This window comes from Cervus elaphus, chromosome 9, assembly GCF_910594005.1.
Source record: "Cervus elaphus chromosome 9, mCerEla1.1, whole genome shotgun sequence".
Taxonomy (NCBI): Eukaryota; Metazoa; Chordata; class Mammalia; order Artiodactyla; family Cervidae; genus Cervus; species Cervus elaphus.
This window is the reverse complement of record NC_057823.1, coordinates 95,993,074-96,017,125: the sequence shown is the minus strand read 5'-3', so window position 1 is coordinate 96,017,125 and position 24,052 is coordinate 95,993,074. Positions and strand designations below refer to the sequence as shown.

At 40.7% G+C, this 24,052-nt stretch overlaps 1 protein-coding gene across 1 annotated transcript in view; it reads right to left on the bottom strand.

Annotated features, from left to right (window-relative positions):
• Window positions 1–24,052, bottom strand: part of LOC122700636 (leucyl and cystinyl aminopeptidase) — a 95,393-nt gene that overhangs the window by 47,841 nt on the left and 23,500 nt on the right. The window contains exons 2-3 of the mRNA XM_043913680.1: window positions 5,706–6,546; window positions 1,239–1,377 (exon numbers count right to left, since the gene is read on the bottom strand). Coding sequence (XP_043769615.1) covers window positions 1,239–1,377; window positions 5,706–6,546 — 980 coding nt within the window. The remainder of the gene's footprint in view (window positions 1–1,238; window positions 1,378–5,705; window positions 6,547–24,052) is intronic.

Below are 24,052 nucleotides of genomic sequence, written 5' to 3'. Positions count from 1 at the left end.
CCCCTTTAAAACACCACCAAAGACAAAAATCCTTCCTTATGATCTGAGAATACCCCATTCTACTGCTACAAAAATAAGACATTCACACAAGGAGGAGCTACAGCTGGTTAACCCCTCCAAATGACATGAAATGGCTTCATAAAGGACTGTGCTGATGGCCACAAGAAGGCTACGGGATCATAGGTGAGGAGTCACTAGAGAAGGCTGCAGTAGACACAAGATGAGGGAACGTGTGCAGCCTTGCAGGATTTTCCAGCCATGAATTTAAAATGTTTTAGGTTCCTAGGTAAGTAAGTACTCAATCTCTCTTAAAGAAAGATTAAAGTGAAGAGTTAAGGTGAGGAGTAGAGCTGCTGAAGTGACATCCTCGTTGAAGGACAGACCATGTCCTCTTCTGGACTCAAGGGCTGACTCTACAATCAGTTAGATGTTGCTGCTCCTCCCCGCCCCCAGCCACGGGGGTTCTGAGAAGCTCCAACGTGGCTGCATACAGCTCTCGGGTATACCAAGCGTTAGCTGCTCAGTCAAGTCTGATTCGTTGCGACCCCATGGACTGTAGCCCACCAGGCTTCTCTGTCCATGGGATTTCCCAGGCAAGAATACTGAAGCGGGTTGCCACTCCCTTCTCCAGGGGATCCTCCAGACCCAGGGCTTGAACCCAGGTCTCCTGCATTGCAGTCAGATTCTTGCCACCTGAGCCACCAGGTAACAAAAGGACCCTCTGAGTTCTGTTCAGTGTAAAGACAATTCTGCCTGGTTTCACTCCCACTACCTCCCATGCGGAGCTCACAGACGAGAAAGACATCCATGTTCTTGTTGTTAAACCTCCACGTCACAATATCAACTTTTTCAATAACCAGTAAAACATCAAGGTCAATCGTGATTCAACACTTATCAAATATCACAGTTTAGAATAGCAAATTCACCATGTCTCCAAAATATCATTGTTTCTTTAGTAGTAGTTCATAGTATTAATATTTACAGAACTTTAGTATATAGCACACACTTCACATTTCCCGCCCATGCATCCCAGTCTTTCTCCTCCCTCAAGTGCTTCTCAGGCTGACTTCACAACTGATTCCAATACATATTTTACTTTTATTAAAGCATTTTAAGAAAGAGTAAGAAGGAATATGATTTTAATCATTCTCAGTGGGACGGCAAAGAAGCATCCAAGTATTCATAATAAAGAAAGAGATCCACTCAAAAAATTTTACATTCAAGGAACAGAACAGTACCTTAGGCATATTTGATAAAGCAGTGTATTGCTCATCTCTTTTGATCCTGATGACAAATGTGGCTTTAAATGCTGGTTCATCAAAACAAGGAAAAGCAGATCTTGCTGCCAAGGGTTCAAACTGAGTTGCCGCAAAGTACCTAAAACGAATGCAAATCCATCCAACAGTTATTGAGCACCTACTATTCAAGGCACCTTGCCAAGTTCTAGGGATACTAAGATAAGTATCATACAAGTCCAGGCATTAAAGGATTTGCAATCAACTGGGAGAGGCAGAGGTTATATAATAGACGGAAAGTTCTCAGGCTGTAAATCATGTCCTAATGGTGAGAACAAAGTAGTGGAGACAAGGGTAGGAATTCTGCCTAGTGGTAGAGACACTGTAGGAAAACTGTTGAAGAAATATGAAGAGGGCCTTTAAAAATGAGGAGTGTTTGCAAAGGGAGAGAGGGAAGAGGGTATAGTCTAGAAAGAGCAGAAAGCACAAGGAAGGACAGAGCAGTGCATGTTGGGGACTGGGGGTGGATGTCCGATGTGGCTGGAGATGAAGCCACAGAGGAAGGTGACAGCTGGCCACTGAGGTCTTAAAAAGGTTTCTGAGCAAAGAACAGCATGAGAGATGTTCATCCATTGCCCTTATTCATCTGTACACACTATGACTACATAACACTAAACTTCAAACTCACAATCTGCACTAGAACAAAGACTGAAAAAAACTAGGCGTCTGACAGTATGCTGGTGTTTTTTACTCGCTTCAGAAGTGAATCAAAATTTTTCTTCCCCCTCCTACAACACAGCTACAACACTTGAGAATTTAACTGTAAGTCCTCTACTAAAGGTTGGTGGAAAAGTATAAATAGATGAGAAATGGAGATTTTTAATTTAGCAGAAGAATAAAGTAGATCTGCATTTGGGAAATCATCCAAACATGGCCCTAGAGCAATCAGCACAAATGTGGTGCTGGTGTGCACAAATCAATATAATCAATATAGTCAATATGGTACTTAGACAACCACCACTTTGGAGATGATGGTCTTGCTTCCTTAGGGCTTAGTTTCTACTGATACTTTTAAAAGGCAAGAGGAAAAGAGTGTAAGATTTAAAGGCAGAAGACCCAGACTCTGCAACTTACCAGCCATATGACTTAAGCAAATCAGTGACTTACATCCCATATCCTTATTTGTTAAACCAGGATTGAGGTAGGAACCCTTACCAAACATTTAGGGGTGTTGATTCTATTTTAATATTCTATTTTGATACATAATAACAACCACATTTATGCCATAAAGTCCTACACAGATGTCTGTTATAAATACTAGACAGTCATAACTCTTCCTTCATGCCCAAATAACTATTTCTTCTTAGAGCAAACTGCAAGAATGATGGCAATCAACGTATATGAAACAATTGCAACATGTTTCTAATATTCTCTCTCTCCACTCAACTCCCAAATTCTTACCCAGTTAACAGAAGGTTTTGGAAGAGGGCCACAAGAGACCAGGGGATAAAGTTTGATGACATTTGTACTACTCATATGAGAGTCTACTTGAACCATCATTTTGGATTAAAAACTGGATTATAATGTTCTGAGACCAAAAAGAGCTTAAAAGAGATGTTAAAGGAGATGCAATAACAACTCTCTTACATAGAAGTCCCTTTGAGAAGGCTGCTGGTTGATGATACTTACAATCTAAGCTGAATACCGCAAAGCTTGTTCTTTCATCAGTGACTGCATTTGCTGTCAGAAACACTAGCTGCAGTTTGAGCACCACCTCCAGCAGCACTGAAGACAGTCATGAATTAGCTGAGGGTCAGGTAAAAGAATTCTAAGCACTGGTGATAACAATGGGTAAAGAGGTGTGAATGGGTGAAGAAAGAGGCAGTGTACCACAGTGGTTAAGAATATGTGGTCTTTGATGACTGGATTCGAATTCCCCTCTGCTACTTGCTAGTCAAAAGATGCTGAATGAGTTCTTTCATGTGCCTCTGCTTCCTCATCTGAAAAGTGAATAAAATATAATTTTTACCCCTTCATGAGTTTGACAGGATAAAAAACTAAACATAGAGCATGCTTGCACCAGTTTCTAGCACTTCAGTTCTCAAGTAAATATGGGCTGCCACTATCAGTGGAATTCAGGAAAGTGCACATGAAGTTCGTGAAGGCAGGTGAAGGCTGTGAGAAAAAGCAAAAAATACCAACACTCCCAGATCTAGAAAGAAATTGAACTAAGTCATCTTGAAAATGAGGAACTGCTGAAGGATCGTAAACCAAAGACCAACATGGTCAGGTCTGTGCTTCTAGAACTAGTCTGGCAGCCCATGTGGAAGACGAGGGAAAGAGAAGAGGAGGGCTGTGGCTGGATTAGAGGTCAGAGGTCTGGTTAAGAAGATGGTCCAAGAGTTCAAGAAAATGACACTGGGAGACGGAAGGACAAAGAAATGAATCACATCCCCACCCTAAGTTTCTTTCCTAGTTTGTCTAGTATCAGTTTGTTCTCTAGAACCTTAAGTCTATTGTCAACAACTTGCAGATTTAACTGCAAGGTCACTGACCATCTCCACCTCACAGGTGACACAGGTCAAGTTCCTCTACCACAAGCAGTGTCAGGACATTCGACATCTACACACACTTTGATTTTCCAATCGATAAGGAATATATTCCTTAGTTACTTTGTTTTGAATGATAGTTTTCAGATCCCTTGAAAGATATACATAATCTTCGAAACTTTTATCTTGCATCAATATATACAATTAGGTGGGGTATTCATTTTATTGAACCAGGTAAGTAAATAAATTTATATATGTTTTCTGTAAGAGCAAGAGTTTGAGAAAATACTCTGTTTCTTAATTGTAAGAATCTGTCTTCCATTTCTCTAGCATTCTTCACCACTCAATCCAGCCAATAGCAAGAGTCAACAAGTGACGATACCCAAAACCACCACTCTTCCAGTTACATACAGGCAGGCCCAAGAGAACCCAATGGCAATAATCTGAATGGAAGAGATGACTAGGGGTTTATTCAAAGATTTGTCGCATACTAAGAACACTGTTTCTATATATCCTATAATGCCTAGAGGATGCTGGAGATTATAAAAGGAGAAGTAAAGCCAAGAAGCCCCCAAACTACCACTGCAATTTAAATTTGCTTTTCATGTCAGATCTCATGGTGAGAGCCAGTAGGCCATTTATTTTTAAAACATTAAGGGGAAAGAGAAAAATTACTTATCTGAATAGGAGTACAGATTTTGCTTATCTCTTTCTCTATTTAAGAAGGATCAAAACATTTTAGATTTAAAATATTCATCTATTCTTCTCAACATATCAACATACATTAGCCAAAATGGCCAGCATCAGTAATTCACTGGTTTGCAAAGGAATAGGAGAGAATGCGCCAAAGCATTAGGCAGATCTGACAAGGAATTTGGACATGTAAGAGAACTGACATTATTGCTACTGAAGACTAACCTGTATGCACCTGTGCACTGCATTCTTCCAGAAATTCAAGCTATATCTATGAATACTAAGGTTAAACAACAGAATGCTGTGGTTGTTCAGTCTCCCAGTCATGTCTGACTCTTTGTGACCCCATGGACTGCAGCATGCCAAAGAACAAAATATGTGGTCTAAATGGGGAGTCTAGGAATTTTATGTTTTAAGTCCCTTTTTTAAAATTAAAATCTCTCTAAAATTTCTTTTTTAAAATTTTCATCAGAAATCCAAAAGAGCGGCACTAAAAAAAATTAATAAACCAGCAAAAATTAAAGATGCTAAAAATTATATATATATATAAATATATGTAAGTTTACAGCACTTCTTCATGCTTCCTTTCTCTATCTCAGTAAGCACCTCCTACAAGTTCCACATAATAGCAAAATAAGTCTTAAGGGATAATCCATATTCTTCACATAGAGACCTTATAAGGGGACAGAAACTAGATTCATAAGAAATGAAAAGCTCAAGATAATGTAAGTTCTTGTAATTGAGAATGTAACTGATATAATCTTTATCCATTTCCTTCCATCAGCTGGCCCCTACCTCCACCATGACATATGACATATATGTCATGATATATGCTCAGGGCTTTTACTGATAGAAAGAGGAGGAGGAGGAGTAGTGATAGTTGCTCAGTTGTGTCTGACTCTTTATGACCCCATGGACTATAACTCACCAGGCTCCTCTGTCCATGGGATTCTCCAGGCAAGAATACTGGAGTGGGTTGCCATTCCCTTCTCCAGACAACCTTCCCGACCCAGGGATCAAACCCGGGTCTCCTGCATTGCAGGCAGATTCTTTACCATCTGAGCTATAGTATATGCTTTCAAATCACCATTCTATTATTTTGCACCTAATCTTTTAAAAATAATAATAATAATAATTGCAGTCGATGTTGCTGATGTGGACAAAGAGACCCATATTGCAGAAGTCATCAGAGAGCAAAGAAGCAGAATCACTGAAGAGGGCTACGTACTTTTTCTCAGTACTTTCATCTGTGTAGGAGATGCCATAGAACCCATAGTAAGAACTAGATATGTTTGCTGAATACTCGATCTTCAAGGTATAGTTGTGGCCTTCAAGCAGGGCCTCGGGGGCAACAATGGCGATTTGTTCATGCAGTGGGTACTCCAGGACTTCAACTTCTTTTTCCTGGCTTGAAACTGCAGTCATAAAGGTCACTCTGGAAATGTTGTGGCCTGTGCTGTGAAGAATGATGTTCCACGTGGCCTGAAGGGCCTGGAGCGAAATCGTCACAGAACCCCTGAATGTCATCGAGGTGAGGTTTGGGTGGAGGTTCAGTTCATAGCGCACTGGCATGATGGCAGTGGGCAGCCTGATTTGGGCCCACGGAAACAACTTTCCATTCGTTGCGATTGGCTGAATCAGTTCCATGGATCGGTTTTTTTTATGGCAGCCTTCTTTGGTAAAGGTACACCTGGGCAGGAGGTAAATCACCATGATTACAGAAACAGCAACTAGGATGATCAAAGCACAGACCGCCATGGTCCTGGCAGAGGGCATGGAGCAAGGCCCATCCGCGTTCTGCCGGTAGCCGGCCGCGCTGTTTCGGAGGCCCGAGCTCCTGTTCATGAAGGACATGCCCAGCAGCTTTGCAGACGACTCATAGTCCTCTTCATCCTCATCCAGCTCATGCTCGCCAAGACCCCGAACCAGCAGTCGTGAACCCCGGGGCTCGTATTCCACCTCATCAGGCTCCAGAGGATGTAAACAGGGCTCTTTGGCTAAATCCACCACATCTGGTTCTTCCTCAAACATGCTGTTTTCAATCATATTCCTGGGGAGCTGAAGCCGATCTGGGAAAAAAAAAAAACACACATAAGGACCAGGCACAGAGTTAGGGGAGATAGGGCATGATAAAATGTCTACTAGCAAGACCACATTTAATCTAAGGATTTTTTTTTTTAATCACTAAGACTTATTTCTACTTCAGAGCTACTGAATTAGATGACGCTTATAATATTCTGGTATCATCCATTAAAAACTCAATTATAGGTAACAGCATATCACAGTAATGGAATAAGAAAGCTAAATACACGGGCTAGTATCCCAAAAAAAAAAAAAAAGGCAGCTGAGATTAAATACTGATTTCCTTAATACACTCCTGCCCAACAATCTGGGCCCCTGTCCTGAGGGAACAGGGAAGCCTGGCGTGCTGCCGTCCACGGGGTCACAAAGAGTCAGACTCGACTTAGCGACTGAACGACAACAATAAGTTGACAACAGTAAGTTGCTCAACAATAAGTTGAGCATCTCTGGTCCGAGCCTTCTTCATGGTCATCCCGGCGTGTGCTCTGGCCATCCCAGACTGCTCACTAATCTGAGACAAGCCAGGCGGCTCTTCTGTTTCATCCTCCAGGTCTGTTTTCCTCTCAGGTCCCTTTGTCGGCAATGTCATCATGTCCCCCACCCCACTCCACCTAGTGAACACCTGTTATTCCACAACTCATCTTAACTTGCTTCAGTGTAAATCAAGAAAAAGTTATTTTCTTGGTTTTCCCCTTTCTCTTTATTACCTTTCAAAAATACATTTTCATTTCATCTTGCTCCTTTCACTTTTGGGGGGGCATAAAGACCCCCATGAGGTCGCCTTTTCCTATCTCCTCTCCATCCCCGAATTTATAAAAGCTATGCTACTTTTAGTCAAGGCTATGGTTTTTTCAGTAGTCATGTATGGATGTGAGAGTTGGACTATAAAGAAAGCTGAGCACCAAAGAATCGATGCTTTTGAACTGTGGTGTTGGAGAAGACTCTTGAGAGTCCCTTGGACTGCAAGGAGATCCAACCAGTCCATCCTAAAGGATATCAGTCCTGGGTGTTCACTGGAAGGACTGACATTGAAGCTGAAACTCCAATACTTTGTTCACTTTATGAAGAGCTGACTCACTGGAAAAAGACCCTTATGCTGGGAAAGGTTGAAGGCAAGAGAAAAAGGGGATGACAGAGGATGAGATGGTTGGATGGCATCACCGACTCAATGGACATGAGTTTGAGTAAACTCCGGGAGCTGGTGATGGACAGAGAGGCCTGGCGTGCTGCAGTCCATGGGGTCACAAAGAGTCAGACACGACTGAGCGACTGAACCGACTGACTGATGCTACTTTTATAGTTTTCTTTGAATAAAACTTTTAATCACTTTCTAGGTATATGGGTTCAGCAATCTGCCATCCACCCATCTCATATGAATGATCTAGAAATGGAAAAATGGTGACAATTATAACATTCTGCTTTGGGAATTTAATCTCCTAAATATCCTTCAGTGTTCCAACTTCTTGTTGACATAATTATGTTTTGTTTTGATAGCTGATTGTGTTTGAGACTCACGGACTTCATTAACAGAGCAAATATAGATATAATGGAACTCAAAAACTTTTCTGTAAAACTTTTAATAAAATCTCAGTGGTTAGAAATTTTCTGTGGTAGTCTTTTTTTTAAATTTAATTAATTATTTCAATTGGAGGATAGTTACCTTACAATATTGTGGTGGCTTTTGCCATACATTGACATGAATCAGCCATGGGTGAACATGTGTCCTCCTATCCTGAACCCCACTCCCACCTCCTGTGGTCAGTTTAAGTACCTGGTACAGTGGTGCAGATCAGTAGCTTCATTTGCTTTTTCATTAAAAGGCCATTCTGACTTTTTTACCTCCTCTGGGCCGATTATGTTCTCTTAGGCATTTGCCCATGTGTTCTCTCAGACCTGACGTAGACAACCATGGGGTCTGAGCAGTACAGTTTAATTTAATAAATGTCTAAACCAACTGTAGGTGTAATCTCAGCTTAATAATTTAGAGCATTCCCATACCCGAATCCACCCCCTGAGAACTCTGTCTTTGTGTCTTTGATTCCTCAGCCACGCCCTGTTTAAAGCCAAGGGGTATCCTGCAGACTGACCGTTTTAGCATCTCCTGTCTGCGCTTCATTAACTTCCAATCTTTTGACTGGGGCTTAGTCAGATCCCTGCCAACATCCAGATAGCTTACTTTAATTATTTATCATCCAATCAGATTAATACGTATGTGGAATTTTAAACTTTCAGAAATAGAACACATCAACTCTTCTGCTATACTTTTACTGCATACTAGAAGCAAACTTTTGTATGCATATACAATCATATCAAGTTAAATATATCAAACCAAGGAAAAATAGTTTTATTACAGGTAGCCCATGAAGACTGTACTTCCGAGTCTATTTAAGAAATCTTGCTTTGGGTTCTTAAGTGAGTACACTTTGATCTCAGCATTAAAATTTGAGTGTAACACATGACTACCCCTTGCTCTAAAGGGATCTTTTTTTTTTTTTTTTTTTTTTTGTATTTAAAGAAGGGATCCTAAAGAAACAGGAAATTTTCTAAAACTTCTTAAATCCACATATACAAGCTATCTATAAGCCCAAAGCACAGAAGGTCCTAGTTGAACTATTTCGGTTTCAAACAACATAGGCCCACATGGTTATGATCTAAGAAAACGGAAGACATTTCTTTTCATCAGATACGTGAACTGGTGCTCCTTGATGTTGTCTGTGGACCGGCACCAATCTGCAAACTGTTATCCATCTGTGATAGGCTACATGAAGAATATTGATATTTTAAAACTTTTTCAGCAGATTGACAGTAATGTCATATTTAACAAATTCAGTAATTTAAAAATGGAGCTTATATTTTGTTTTTCAATTTTCCAATGATTCATTTTTTATATGATACAAAATTTCCACAACAGATTAAAAATTAAAAACCACAAAACACAAGGAACCTTGGTTCTCCAGCTCAGGTAACATAAGAAGCAATGGGCTGGATTATCAGCATTACGGGCAACTCAGGAGGATACAAAGTTAACAACTAGGACAGAAGCAGTGGAAGTGAAAAGAGGGAAAGATGGATGACGAGTCATGTTAAAGAGTGAGAATACACAGGAACTGATGCTCTGTTGGGCTGGATGATGGAGACAGAAGGATGATGGAGCTAGGCCTGTAGGATGGAGACAGAAGGATGATGGAGCTAGGCCTGGAGGATGGAGACAGAAGGATGATGGAGCTAGGCCTGTAGGATGGAGACAGAAGGATGATGGAGCTAGGCCTGGAGGATGGAGACAGAAGGAAGTTTAAGTCAACTGCTTGTGCACATTCTGGCTTGGATAATGAAGAGGGAATGCCAGTCACTGAGATGAGAATACAGTGGTTTTGTGAGGGCCGGGGGGCGGGGCGGGAGCAGCGAGAATGGAATTATGAGATGGCATCTGGTTTGGGACACGACACCCCTATCTGACAGAGAGCCAGGTGCAGCTGTCTGAGTAATAGCGTATTATAGCAGTACACGGGCTTCCCAGGTGGCTCAGTGGGAAAGCACCCACCTGCCAACACAGGAGGCGCGGGGGTTTCGATCCCTGGTCGGGGAAGATCCCCTGGAGGAGGAAATGGCAACTCACTCCAGTATTCTTGCCTGGAGAATCCCATGGAGGACAGAGGAACCTGGTGGGCTGCAGTCCAGAGGGTCGCAGAGTCAGACACAACTGAGCACATACGCATGCAAAGCATTGAGAGCCTCACTTTGAGACAGAGCTTCAAATCCTGGCTCTCCTGACTGCTTGATCTCAAAACAGGTTACCAAACATCCCTGTAAATATGGAGAAGGAAATGGCAACCCACTCCAGTATTCTTGCCTAGAGAATCCTGTGGATGGAGGAGCCTGGTGGGCTGCTGTCCATGGGGTCGCAAAGAGTCGGACATGACTAAAGCGACTTCACATAGCAAATATGGAAAACAGTACCTACTTTGTAAGTCTGTTACAAGGATTATGTTATGTGGGCCTGGACTCAAAAGAAGGATCTGGGTGGAAGACTCAGGTTTCAGAATTAGCTGTGTTTATTTAAGTGAGGATTAAAAGCATGCAGATAGATGAGACTACGGGAGGGGAGTAAGTGTCAGGGAGCGTCACCATTTAAGAGGGGCCGCAGAGGACAAGACTGTACCAGAGGCAGGAAAATCAGGGCAGCAGAAAGCAAAGGAAGAGTTTCATGAGGAAGGAAGTGGCTGGTGTTAGGTGCCGTAGGAAGGTCACGTACAATGACGCCAGAGGCCACTAGATCAGGCAACCCACGAACCAGTGACTTTTTACAAGGTGACTTCAGAGGAGCTGGGCAAGAGGAAGCCTGACGTCAGTGGCCCAAAGAAGGAAAAGCTAACAAAGCCAGGCAGTAAGTGCTGCAGGGAGTTCTTCTGAGGCACACAGCTGTGCACCAAGAAAAAAAACAGAGGGTCAAGCTAAAAGAAAATGTGGCATACAGAAGGTTCAGTCCATTTGCTTTTGTTTGTTGGCCTGTGTCTGAGGTGGAAATAACCTAAGTGTGTATTTGCACGTTATGTGCATTTTACCATAATGAAAAATAAAAAGCAAATGAAAACTTTTTTTAAAAAAAGAAATGGAGAGCAGATGGTTAATCCAGGGTTAAACAGGTAGGGAGGATGTGGTGAGAGACAAAGGGGAAAATACACAGAGTAAGTGATTAACCGAGGTGTTCAATTTAGAAAACAGGACAGAAAGCAAAGCTACGGCATACGACATGGTCAAGATCCAAATAAATCCCTTTAAATTGCTATCACATTTTCTGAGAAAATGAAGTTAAAAAGGACATATTTTCAAATCAACAAGCCAAAACAACTTTAAAAGAATAAACCTAATCTAAATTAAGGCTTCTTGGGCAGATACAAGAATAGGTATATTCAATTAGGTACTATAGCAACTTGCGATATTCAAACTAGGCCCTAACAATAAAGGATTATTCTTCTTCTGAGGCCCTTATGACATATTTAAATAGAGGGAGAAGCTCCACGTGTGAGACAGCATTTATATCTACTAGATCATTTCTAAATGGAAACCATTCAATTTCTGAAAAGATGCCTAATTATCAACTAAAGTGACTATTTCTCTAATGAGAGGTCCTTTTCTATCAAAAAGAGGTTTTATTTTAAAGAAGTTTAAGGTGAAAAAGAAAATAGATTAGAATTTATAACCAAAAAAGTGATTCTTCTACACAAGTCTAATCTGGCAAAACATTACCCAACCCCCTGACCACCCTCAAAGAAAACCTCTTCCTATTAACCACAAGGCCCACTTTAAGTCACGAGTTGAGATATATCATTATCTCACCATTGAAGGGCAGTCAACAGCACTGTACGTAAGTTTGGAAGAAGTTTTAAGTAGTCCCCTTTTCTGGTAACATCCTGTTTGCTCATACCGGCGAGGTATAAGCAGTGTCATAAAACACACGCAGAGTCCGACATGCATCCCTACTTTTACCACTAATAACAGCGCATTTTCACAAACTGCACTTAACTCTTCAGTTGACAGGCCCAAGGTCACAGCCCAGGATGCAGGGTCCAAGTCAGGTCATTCTCTCTTCCGTTCCCCTCACTCTCCTTGTCTCCCGTGAGAAGACAGAAGACAAGTGAATGGATAATTAGGGGCGGGAGGTGGGAAGATCAGAGAGAAATGGTTCAGTTCATGAGCCCCGTAAGCTCACTTTACCTATTTTGGTTCCAAGAGTGACTAAGATTTATTTTGCTCTTTCATGCTACCCTAAAGTTCACTTCAATGCATGTAAAAAGGCCGTGGGAGACTTCCACTTCCAGTATGACAGAGTAATTGGTCCCAGACCTTTCCTCCTCTCATAAACAACCAGACGAAATGATGCAACTACTTTCAGGTACCAGCTAAGAGAGGGGGCAAGAATGTGACCTCTGAGAGAAGGCCACATCTGCTTGGTTCTCTGCCTCGGGGCATTTTCCTGACTATAGTATAGTCAGCTGCAGTCCAAGCAGAGCAGGGCTGGGAGGCAGAGATAGGGTCCTGGGAAGGAGGGACTATACAGAGGGGGGACCACAGAAGTTTGTGTAAGGCTTTCCTGAGAGTCTGTAACCAATGCCGGACATGTAACCACACAGGGCTTACAAAAGAGTGGCTGTATTAAGGTTAACAGAAATACAAGAGGTCAACCAACTTCAGGGAAAGACTGGTAGTCTAACCCAGTCCAAACAAAGCAAACTCATTAACACCCTGGGCATGAAACACTAGGAAGGCTTCGCTTTAGGAGTAAAAACATACCCCAAGATGAGGCCTGCTCTAGACACACGCTAACAAAGCCTAAAACTAAGCCCTAACAGAATCCACAGCAGAAACAGAATTTGGAGGATGAGTCTTGCTAAGGTAAATGGGCCTGAGGAAAAACCGTGAGACTTCTACAGATCAGCCCTGGCAAAATATAAAGCTAAGCCTATACAAGAAGATCAGTCAGCAACTAAACTGCCTACTAAAACAAAAATCAACACCCTACAAAGCCATTTTTTAAAAATACAGTATCTAAAGCGGGTAAAAAATTTAGATCAGCTATTATAAATATGTCTCAAAAAGTCAAGGACATTGTGTTTAAAAACAACAACAGAAAAGAATATATGAACAGATGGGAATCTCAGAAAAATCAAAACTAGAAAAAAGAACCAAATGGGAGGGGAAAAATGGAAATTCTAGGACTGAAAGGTTCAATAACTAAAATGAAAAAAGTCATTGAATAGACATTTTTTTCAACTTTTTATTTTGTATCAGTATATCCAATTAACAATGCTGTGATAGTTTAAGGGTGAGCAGCGAAGCAACTTGGCCATATGTATACATGTATCCAGTCTCCCCCAAACTCCCCTCCCATCCAGGCTGCATATAACATTGAGTGGAATTGCATGTGCTAGTCGGTTGTCCGTTTCAAATATAGGTCACTGAATAGACTTAATAGTGGATTTGAGATAGCAGAAGAGAGAGTCTATGAACTTGACAGATCACTGCCAATTACAAATTTGAGGAATAAAGGAAAAAAAAAAAAAGAGTTGCAGAAAAATGAACCCAGCATCAGACATTTGTAGGACAGTGTCAGTCTAACACATATGTACTGGGAGCCACAAAAGAAGACCATGAGAATAAAAGCAGAAAAGATATCTGAAGAAATAATTGTTAAAATTGTATAGTTTGTTGAAAACACTATTTTATCATCTCCAAAGAGCTCATCCAACTCCCCAGACAATAAATACAAAGAAAATCATGTCTAGTTTAATCATGGTTGAACTACTGAAAATCAAAGATAAAGAGGAAATCATTAAAAGGACCCCAAAACAATATGTTAAATACAGGAGAAAAATAATGCAAAGATCACTAACTTCTCATCACAACAATGGGGACCAGGAGATGACAGAACAACATTTTTAAAGGGCTAGAAGAAAAGAAAAAAAAATTCCATTCAGAATTCTCTATCCAGTGAAAAATCCTTCAAAAACAAGATAAACATATTTTCAAATAAAATGAAAGCTGACAAAGTTCTTCTCAAGCAGATGTGTACTACAAGAAATTACAAAAAATGGTTCTTCAGGATGGAGGGAAACAATATGATATGGGAATTCAGGTCTTCAGGAAGGAAAGGAGGATACCAAAAAGGATGAATAAGTTACCAAAAAGTAAGTTTATATTTTTTATTTTTCTTAAAGTTTCCTTAAAAGACTCTTTTAAACAAGAATAACATGCAAGTAGTTTTGAACAGAAATAAAAGATATGACAACAAGAGCATGAAAAATGGAGAGGGTGAATAAGGAGAGTTATATTAAATTATATTTGTGAATTGAGAAGATGAAATGGATGTGTCAAGTGAGAGGCTGGAGGTGTGAAGTAGAAAGTGAGAAAAGTCAGGGGTAAAATGTGAAGTGATACAAATGCTGACTATAAACAGACTTAAAAAGTTAAGGTTGCATATTATTAGCCCTAGAATAATCAATGAAAAAATAACTTAAAACATGCAAAGAAACCAATAGAATAAATAAAATGAAGCATTAAAAAATAGCCAATTAACCCAAAAGAAGGCATTAGAAGAGAAAAACAAAAACAAAAGGGACAAATGAAAACAATGGCAAAATGGTAGACTTAAACCCACTTACATAAATAATTACATGAACTATTAATGGATTAAACATCCAACGAAAGGGTGGTGACTGTCATATTTAAAAAAGCAAGATTCAACTATACACTGTCTATAAGAGATGAATTAAAAATTTAAAGACAGGTTAACAAAATAAAATGAAATTTATAATGATAAAAGGAGAAATTTATCAGAATAAGACATCATTCTTAAATATGTATGTACATAATAATAAAGCTTCAAAACTCAGAAAATGGCAAAACTCAAGAGAAAAACAAAAACATTCACAACTCTAACAGGAGATTTTATCATTTCTCTTCATAATTGATAGAACAAGTAGACAACAATAAGTAAAGCAACAGGATATGTGAAAGATGCTATCAACCAATTTGGCCTAAGTGACATTTATAGAACATTATACCAGATAACTACAGAATACATGAGTCATTTACCAAGATGGATCACATGCTGGGCCATAAATCTCAATAAATTTCAAAAGACTGAAATCGTCTTTCTTTAAAGACTCTGTTCTCTGACCAAAAAACCAGTAATAGTAAATCCAGACAATCTCCAGATAGATATCTGGAAAATAGAAAATATACTTCTAAAGAATCCATGAGTCCAAGATAAACCACAAGGAATTTAGAAAACATTTAAAGTAAAAACACAAGATATCAAAAATTGAGAGAAATTTACTGCTGTATTAGAAAAAGGTTTTAAATCAATGATCTAAGTTTCTACCCTTAAGAAGTTGGGGGAAAAGAAGCAAATTAAACCTAAGGAGAAACCTAATGAAATATAAAACAGAGGAACAACAGAAAATCAAACAAAACATGCTAGCGGAGGGCAAGAAAGCAGTGTTATTGTCTGTAATTCATGTTCTCCCAGAAACTGGCCTAAAAAGGCATATGTATCAAGTCCTGCTGGATCTCCAAGAGCAGTTTCTGCTACTCAAAAGTCTATTTAGGCTCATCACAGAGACAGATCAGAACTGGGTCCTGAGCTAGAGACAGAGGTGCCCTTTAACAAGCCCATAAGTCTTATGCGTGTCCCTCTTTCAAGAAGACCTGGAAAACACAGAAATACGTAGCCAGTGATAATGCTAGTTATACCCAAATTCAGAAAATACTTGTGTACTCCTCCTCTTAAATATAAACCTAGAGAAGGTTTTTTTTGTGTATGTGGGGGCGGGGTGGTAAAACTGAGTATTTAAAATGGATAAGAGAGCTACTATTTAAAGAAAGGGACTTCCCAGGTGGTACAGTGATAAAGAGATGCGGGTTTGATCCTTGGGTCAGGAAGATCCCCTGGAGTAGGAAATGGCAACCCACTCCAATGGTCTTGCCTGGAGAATTCTATGGACAGAGGAGCCTGACAGGCTACAGTTCACAGGTTTGAAAAGAGTCGGACACGACTGAGCACTGAGCGTGCACACACACATTTAAAGGAAAACTCATGATTGCTTCAAAAGCAAAAAAAATAATAATAATAATTCTTAAGCAAAAAACTATACTTGAGTCATCTGTTTCTGTATTTAGATTTTTGTATATTTTTTTTCTTAAGAAGTGAACCCCCTTTTAAAGTTTCCATTTAAAATTTTAGCTGAGTACTTTCTCAATAGGAAAAATGCCACAGCGGGGTGGGGCGGGGAAAAGAGGCCTCATTTTTCAGCATTGGATTTAAAGTGCTGACTTCATTTAGGGTAATCACAACCTTGACTCTCACTATGCAGAAACGCAACCGTCTAGCAGTAGTTCAGGTTACAGTTCTGTGAAAGGACTCTCCATAGCTAGCAGCTTTGTTCTAAATCTCAGTGACCCGATGGCCACAACTATATATAAACTCAGTCGGTCCCTGGCGCTAAGCCACGCTTCCACAAATCCTGGAAGCACACACAGCCCCGTGCACCGTGCCTGCTCCACCTCTGACCCACAGTGAGACCATCGCATGTTGCAAACATCTCAGTTTCCCTCAGGCACGCACGGCTGGTGTGGACACTTCATCTTGGTACCCGTACCCCACCCTCCTCACTCTCCTCGCCCACAAGCCTCTCTTCCCCCACCCCCCATCTTTAATACACTAGTCCAGTGTAATCTTTTCAAATCCCTAGGTTTTCAGCTTTTTAAAATCAATTCAACTATTGCTGGAACAATTATCCTACTCTGACCCGTTTCACTACCCTCCCTAAAATAGTTTCGTTCTGTTCCGTTCAGTCGCTCAGTCAAATCTAACTCTTTGCGACCCCGTGGACTGCAGCACACCAGGCCTCCCGGTCCATCACCAACTCTCAGAGTTTACCCAAACTCATCTCCACTGAGTCAGTGATGCCATTCAACCATCTCATCCTCTGTCGTCCCCTTTTCCTCCCACCTTCAATCTTTCCCAGCATCAGGGTCTTTTCCAATGAGTCAGCTCTTCGCATCAGGTGGCCAAAGTATTGTACACCATAAAAATTAAGATGCCTAACTCTTCTCTTAGGATGAAAAGGTTAGAAGGACTGCAATAATAACATGCTTAAATGAGCCCTGAAAAAGTGAAGCCAGTGAGTCTTCCACCAATATTACTTTCCCCCAGTACGGTAACTCCTTGGACAATCTAGGAAAAGCAACTTGATTTATAGCAAACTTGACATTATCCAGTCATCATTCTCAACCAATCCTGCCAACCTGAGGATGACCCAGGACACGCTTGCTTGGTGCACTGTCCATGGCGCTTTCTTTATAGACTGTGCAGTGTTAATTATGCTGGCTGCCCTGCCAATGTTCTACAGAGACTACAGGGAGAGATCAAAACAATCATTCCCGAATCATGAGTCACTGTACCGTCTCCAACTACACGCTGCTGCTGCGGATGCTGCTAAGTCACTTCAGTCGTGTCCGACTCTGTGCCACCCCACAGACAGCAGCCCACCAGGCTCCCCCGTCCCTGGGATTCTCCAGGCAAGAACACTGGAGTGGGCTGCCATTGCCTTCTCCAATGCATGAGAGTGAAAAGTGAACGTGAAGTCGCTCAGTCGTGTCTGACTCTTCGGGACCCCATGGACTGCAGCCCACCAGGCTCCCCCGTCCCTGGGATTTTCCAGGCAGGAGTCCTGGAGTGGGGTGCCACGGCCTTCTCCGCTACACACTGCTGGAAGCCCTCAGACCTGGAAGGTGGGAGCTGTGCACCCTACTTGTGCACACGCATTGTGCACACATGCTTATCTAGCTCTCACATTTAGGATGCGTTCCAACACCTGTTACATATACTTTCTAAAATGCATTTTAATCCTGGCAACTTTTTGCCTATCAAAGGATTAGAGGTTGAGAAAGAGACGGTTTAGAAAACTTTCAAGGCCTGGTTTATCCCCTAGAGAAGAGAAATTCTGCGTCAGTAAACTATAATTTAAAATTTTGCTTCACACTTAGATAATCGCTCCAGGGAGGGGCTCTTTTCTCATTCACCTCGGTGTGCCTGCTGCCAACCAAGGCAGAAGCCTGCAATAAACTTGAAATTAAAGTAGCAATACCCAACACGTTAAAATGAAGTATTAATTAAAGAAAATTACATCCATTTTCACTCATAAAATCTTTGGGAGCTGAACCCAGGTTTGCTGAAGCTTGGAATAAAACAAGGTTAATATGCTAGCTATGAGGTTAAGAAAGTCCTTCTAACACCTGCTCTGGGGCTGGGTTTAGTACTATTTCAGTGATTATTAGCTCTGGGTCATTGCAATTCATTTTTACTGGACACTGATTCTTCAGACTACATTTCCTCAAAGCCACCATATAATTTAAATCAATTGTGGTTTAGGAGGCATAAAGTATAGTGAAGAGAAATTGGAGGTTCTAATTCTGGCTCCACCACTTGATGTGTGTTGGAAACTCAGTTTCCTCACTGTTAAAATGGGAATAATAACTGCTCTGTCTGCTTTATCATAGGGGTCAAATAAGGTAAGTGGGTCAACAACACTTTGCAAATTATTTAATGCTACATTAAATTGCTATTGCTAAGATACTACCTTGGAGAAGGAAATGGCAACCCAGTATTTTTGCCTGGGAAATCTCATGGACAGAGGAGCCTGACAGGCTACAGTCCAAGGGGTCGCAAAGAGTCAGACACAACTTAGCGACTGAACAACAACAATATTACCTAACTAGCGTAGGAATTTCAAAGTCATAAGCAAATAAATGTATCTTCCACCTTTCAGTCAAGCACATGAGTATTTCTAAGATCCACCAATATAATTTCCTGTCTCACATCTTTTATCATAAAATATGATGCTTAAATGTCATTACAGTATATATCAGTAAATAAATTCATAAAATAAGAAGAGTCTAGAAACCTCATGCTGACCTCTTGATGTCATTTAGGCTCAGCAACAGCAATGTCCATGGCAGACTTCAGCCAGTGTGGAACAGGATAACTTTAGATGACTATAACTGATTCTCAGAGATTTTAATACATAAACTTTACACTTTAAGTCATCTAGCTCCTAAAACATTTGTCAAATAGCTGCCTTGATTGTAAAGACACTACAACTCTTCCTAAAATATCCGTAGGGATTAAGTGTAGCTAAAGGCCACACTCATTTGCTATAATTGCACTTACACAATAAAACTCAAGATATCCAATGACTGTTAAAATTTGTAAGAAGGCAATTTAAACTTATATACTGCCCAACATTTTCTGGCTGAAATAACCTAAAAGGCAGCATATAACGCAGACAATGATTTTACTTTATAAACTAAAACATTCAGTTAATAAATTTTCTACCATTTTCACATTCTACACTGCATTGTATCTACTGAGGCTAATCACAGCTGCTATTTTCTGCGCAGTTGAGTGGTCCAGTGAGCAAAAATCAACATTTCAGTGCTAGAGGGAAGGGAGCAAAGAAGAGGAACTACTTGCTAGTTTCACTGCAACTATGAAGCACATTATTTTCAATATCTATCAAGGAGAACATTTAAGAGGAAAAGGAGACATTCTGCCAGAGAATGCCAATGATGAAGGACAGTACGGAACAGAGACACAGTACATAAAGAATCCCACCATGAAATGCTTCAGACAGAGAATTTAATGCAAAGGATCAACAAGAGGAACAAATAAACACCTGTAGTTTAACAGAGGAATTGTAAAACAAGAACTAGGACTTCCCTGGTGGTCCAGTGGTTAAGAATTTGCCTTTTGATGTAGGGGATGCAGGTTCGATCCCTGGCTGGGCAAGATCCCACATGCCACAGGGCAACTAAGCCCGCACACTACATCGGAAGATGTGTGTCACAATTAAGACGCAACACAGCCAAATAAAAAAATATTTTTTAAAAAAAGAAGAAGAATTATAAAATCAGGGAGGAGTCATTTCCTTCAGGAAATAAAGGGCAGTTTCTACCTCAACAAACAAGGTGGATGTTCTTTTAACCTATGCCCACTTAGCAAAACTCCAAATTAAGCAACATTCTCTGTTCTCTCTGCAACATTTTCTAAGGCCATTGCTCACTGTCTCCAACTAGAGGGCTACTGTCTACAAGTTCAAGCACGTATGCCCCCACCAAAGCAGCTGCATTCTTACCAAGAATTAGTGTCTGTTCACAAATCAGTTTATGCTAGTTAACATTATAATTATGGTTATGGAATAATAAAGCATTAAATGAAAAAAATTTCAAAAATTATTTCTATGAAAACTGTGTTATGCATCAGGAAGACCCCACAAAGGTGACTCCCAAATAACACTGCTACCAAATTAAATATTAGCAGGAAAAACAAAAAAGACTGGGGGAGGGGTGTGTCCTAGAAAAATGTTTATACCCAGGCTGCAAAGTGTTAACCATTTGGAAAAACAAAAAAAGAACCTGGAAATGTCAGATGCACCATGGGTAGCACAGAGATATGGAAGAAGACAGAAGTAGAACTCTAATCAGTGGGTCCCAGAGGCAAAATAAAATCTTTGGCCAGTAAGACATTATTAGCAACTAAGTTTACACACTTTGACGTGAAATGCTAAAGGAATGAAAAGTTTTCTTTATAGTTTCCATTTTTAACAAGGTTTTAAAGAGTATTCACTATGTTTGAGATCATGTTAAAGGCAATTGGCACAAGTCTAAGGCTCACACCTAAGAATTCATCTTGGCAGTCAAGAGCACAAACATTTCCCCAAACACAAACCATAATGTATGCATTTACTTGTGAATGTCTAAAGAACAATTTTACTGTAACGCTTAAGAACCTAGCTCTGCAAAGCTACTACTTACTAATGAACCAGGTAATTTTATTTTATTTTTTTTTGAACCAGGTAATTTTAAAAATCATGTCTCATCAATACATGTCAAAAGCCTAAAATACGTTCTTTGAACAAATAACTCCACAAGAGGAGTTTCTCCTAAGAGTAACTGCACAGACACACATGTATAGTGTTTATAGCAGTCTTGTTCACATAGCAAGAAAAAGAAAACAACTAAAAAAAAAAAAAAAAAGAAAACAACTTACATACGTAACACCAAGGGATAGGTATATTCACATTCAATAAAATATCATGCATACATAAAAGTTATTTAAATCTAGTTTATACACGAAAACCTGTTCAAAATACAGTATTAAGAGGCAGGTTATAGAACTTGAACAAATAGTCATCTTGCTGGATACATTGTAAATAAAAATATTAGTGGTTATTTCTGGAAGGTGGAATTAAAGGTATGTTGGATGTTTTTATATTTATATTGTCTATGTTTTATATGTTAAAAAAAAAAAAACAGGAAAAGCCTCCCAACATGTACAGATCATGTTTTAACCTGTCAAGATCTAACAGTGATAAATTAATGAAAGTTATCAACGGTGTCTTAGAAATGGCCCTAGACAGTGAAATCAAGAAACCCGGATAGCAGGATAAAATTTGCTATTAATCTCTCATGCTGCTGCTGCTGCTGCTAAGTCGCTTCAGTCGTGTCCGACTCTGTGCGACCCCATAGGCGGCAGCCCACCAGGCTCCCCTGTCCCTGGGATTCTCCAGGCAAGAATACAAGAATACTGGAGTGGATTGTCATTTCCTTCTCCAATGCATGAAAGTGAAAAGTGAAATTGAAGTCGCTCAGTCATTTCTGACTCTTAGTGACCCCATGGTCTGCAGCATACCAGGCTCCTCCGTCCATGGGATTTTCCAGGCAAGAGTACTGGAGTGGGGTGCCATTGCCTTCTCCAAATCTCTCATGGGACCTCCTATTATGAATTGGAGACTTTATCTCCAATCCACAATGGCCTTGTAACTTGTTTTAAGCAATGGAATGCAGCAGAAGCAACACTATAAAATTTCCAATCCTAGGTTTTAAGAGGTATTACAGCATTCACCATTTCTCTTCTGTTGACCTGGAGAGCCCCGTGAGAAGAAATCTGAGCTAGCCTACTTGTGGACAAGGAACCAAATGGAAAAAAAAAAAAAAAAAAAGCCCAGCAAACAGACAGCACTCACTGCCAGATACGGGAGCGAAGCCATCCTAAATCTTCCAGCTCCCTCCCAATCAAGCTACCAGATGACAGCTGCTACAAGTGACCTCGGGCAAGAACGGTGGAAGAAACATCCAGCTGAGCCCAGAACAAACTGCTGACCTACAAAGCCATAAGGTACACAGTTGCCGTTTTAAGCCATTAAGTTCTATGATTTATTATGTAGCAATAGATGACTAACTTACCCATCATCCACACAGTATACCATTAATGTTTGGAATGTACTCTTCTTACAGACTAATTTATCCTCCTAAAGCAAAGGATTATACTGTACATACTAGTTCTTTGATTCTCTGACACCTTTGAAATGGGAACACATGCAGGGTCTCTTGGGTATTTTCGATTTCAACTCAGACACACAGGGAGAGAATGGAACATTTACATTCTTTATACAAAAATCCTGTGTGCAGCTGTGGGCTTTTCTTCCAAAGACCAAGGACCTGGATGCAGTTGACTTGAGGGAGGGTCTTGCTCCTTCATCAGTGGATGTGAGGATGCTCTGCCTCACAGGTGTCCCAGAGCAAGCCCAGGAGAGATACTGAAAAAAGTAAAACCAAGTTCACGACCACCACCCACCATTGTAACACCTCCACCAGTTAATGGTGGTGATAAAAGTCAACATTCACTGAGGGGTTGAGCACATGCTCATAACGGGCTGGAAACAGCTGAGAAGTTAAGAATGTGCTGGAACCAGACACCTTGTCACTTCCTGTGTAACCTTGAGCTTTGTCTTTCCAAGCTCAGTTTTCTCAACTGTGAAATGGAGATAATAACAGTGATCTATCTCCTTGTGAGAAGTAAATGAGATACATGTAAATATTTAGAACAGAGCCTCGCACACAGCACGGGCTCAATAATTAGTAGTTTTCTGTACTAAGTAACCAACATTCTACAGGTGCCATCTCATTTAATTTAATCCCCACAACATTCTACGGATGAAGAAGAGGCCGGGAGGTGAAAGAACGTGCTAGGAAGTGGCACAAGCGAGTTTCAAACTCACATTTTTCTCCACTGCAGTAGCTAAACCCTTGAGCACCATGAGGCATCACTTAAACCAGCCCTCTGTGCATGAACAGGCCCCGTATCTTCACAGCCTCTGATCACAGAGTCACCTCTAGATCAGAGCTGAAGACCTGAGGTTCAGGATGGCCTCAGAGATGAATCCAATGACCACAACGTGTCAGACACTCGTGCCGCGGTTCCCACAGTTCTCTGAGCCGTTACTTAGTAGATATTCTAACACTGCTTGATCTTGTCCAACTATATTCACTGTGTTACTATTCCGTCACAGGCAGTAAGGTGGACTCCCTCCTTCCCCTGATCATTCTGGTTATGAAGTTATCTAAATACAATACAGTGTACGATCATTTTACTATAACTGTATTGATCGCGATTTTAGAAAAGTAGAAGCTTTTATGTTGTTCAGTCGCTAAGTCGTGTCTGAGTCTTTGCGACCCCCTGGCCTGCAGCACGCCAGGCGTCCCTGTCCTTCACCATCTCCCTAGTTTGTGCAAATGCATGTCCAGTGAGTCAGCGATGCTCCCCAACCATCTCATCCTCTGCCGTCCTCTGCTCCTTTTGCCTTCAACCTTTCCCAGCATCAGGGTGTTTTCCGATAAGTCGGCTCTTTGCACAAGGTGGCCAAAGTATTGGAGCTTCAGCCTCAGCATCAGTCCTTCCAGTGAATATTCAGGGTTGATTTCCTCTAGGATGGACTGGTTGGATCTCCTTGCTGCCCAAGGGAATCTCAAGAGTCTTCTCCAACACCACATTTCAAAAGCATCAATTCTTTGCCTCTCAGACTTCTTTATGGTCCAACTCTCACATCTGGACATGACTACTGGAAAAACCATAGCTTTGATTATACAGACTTT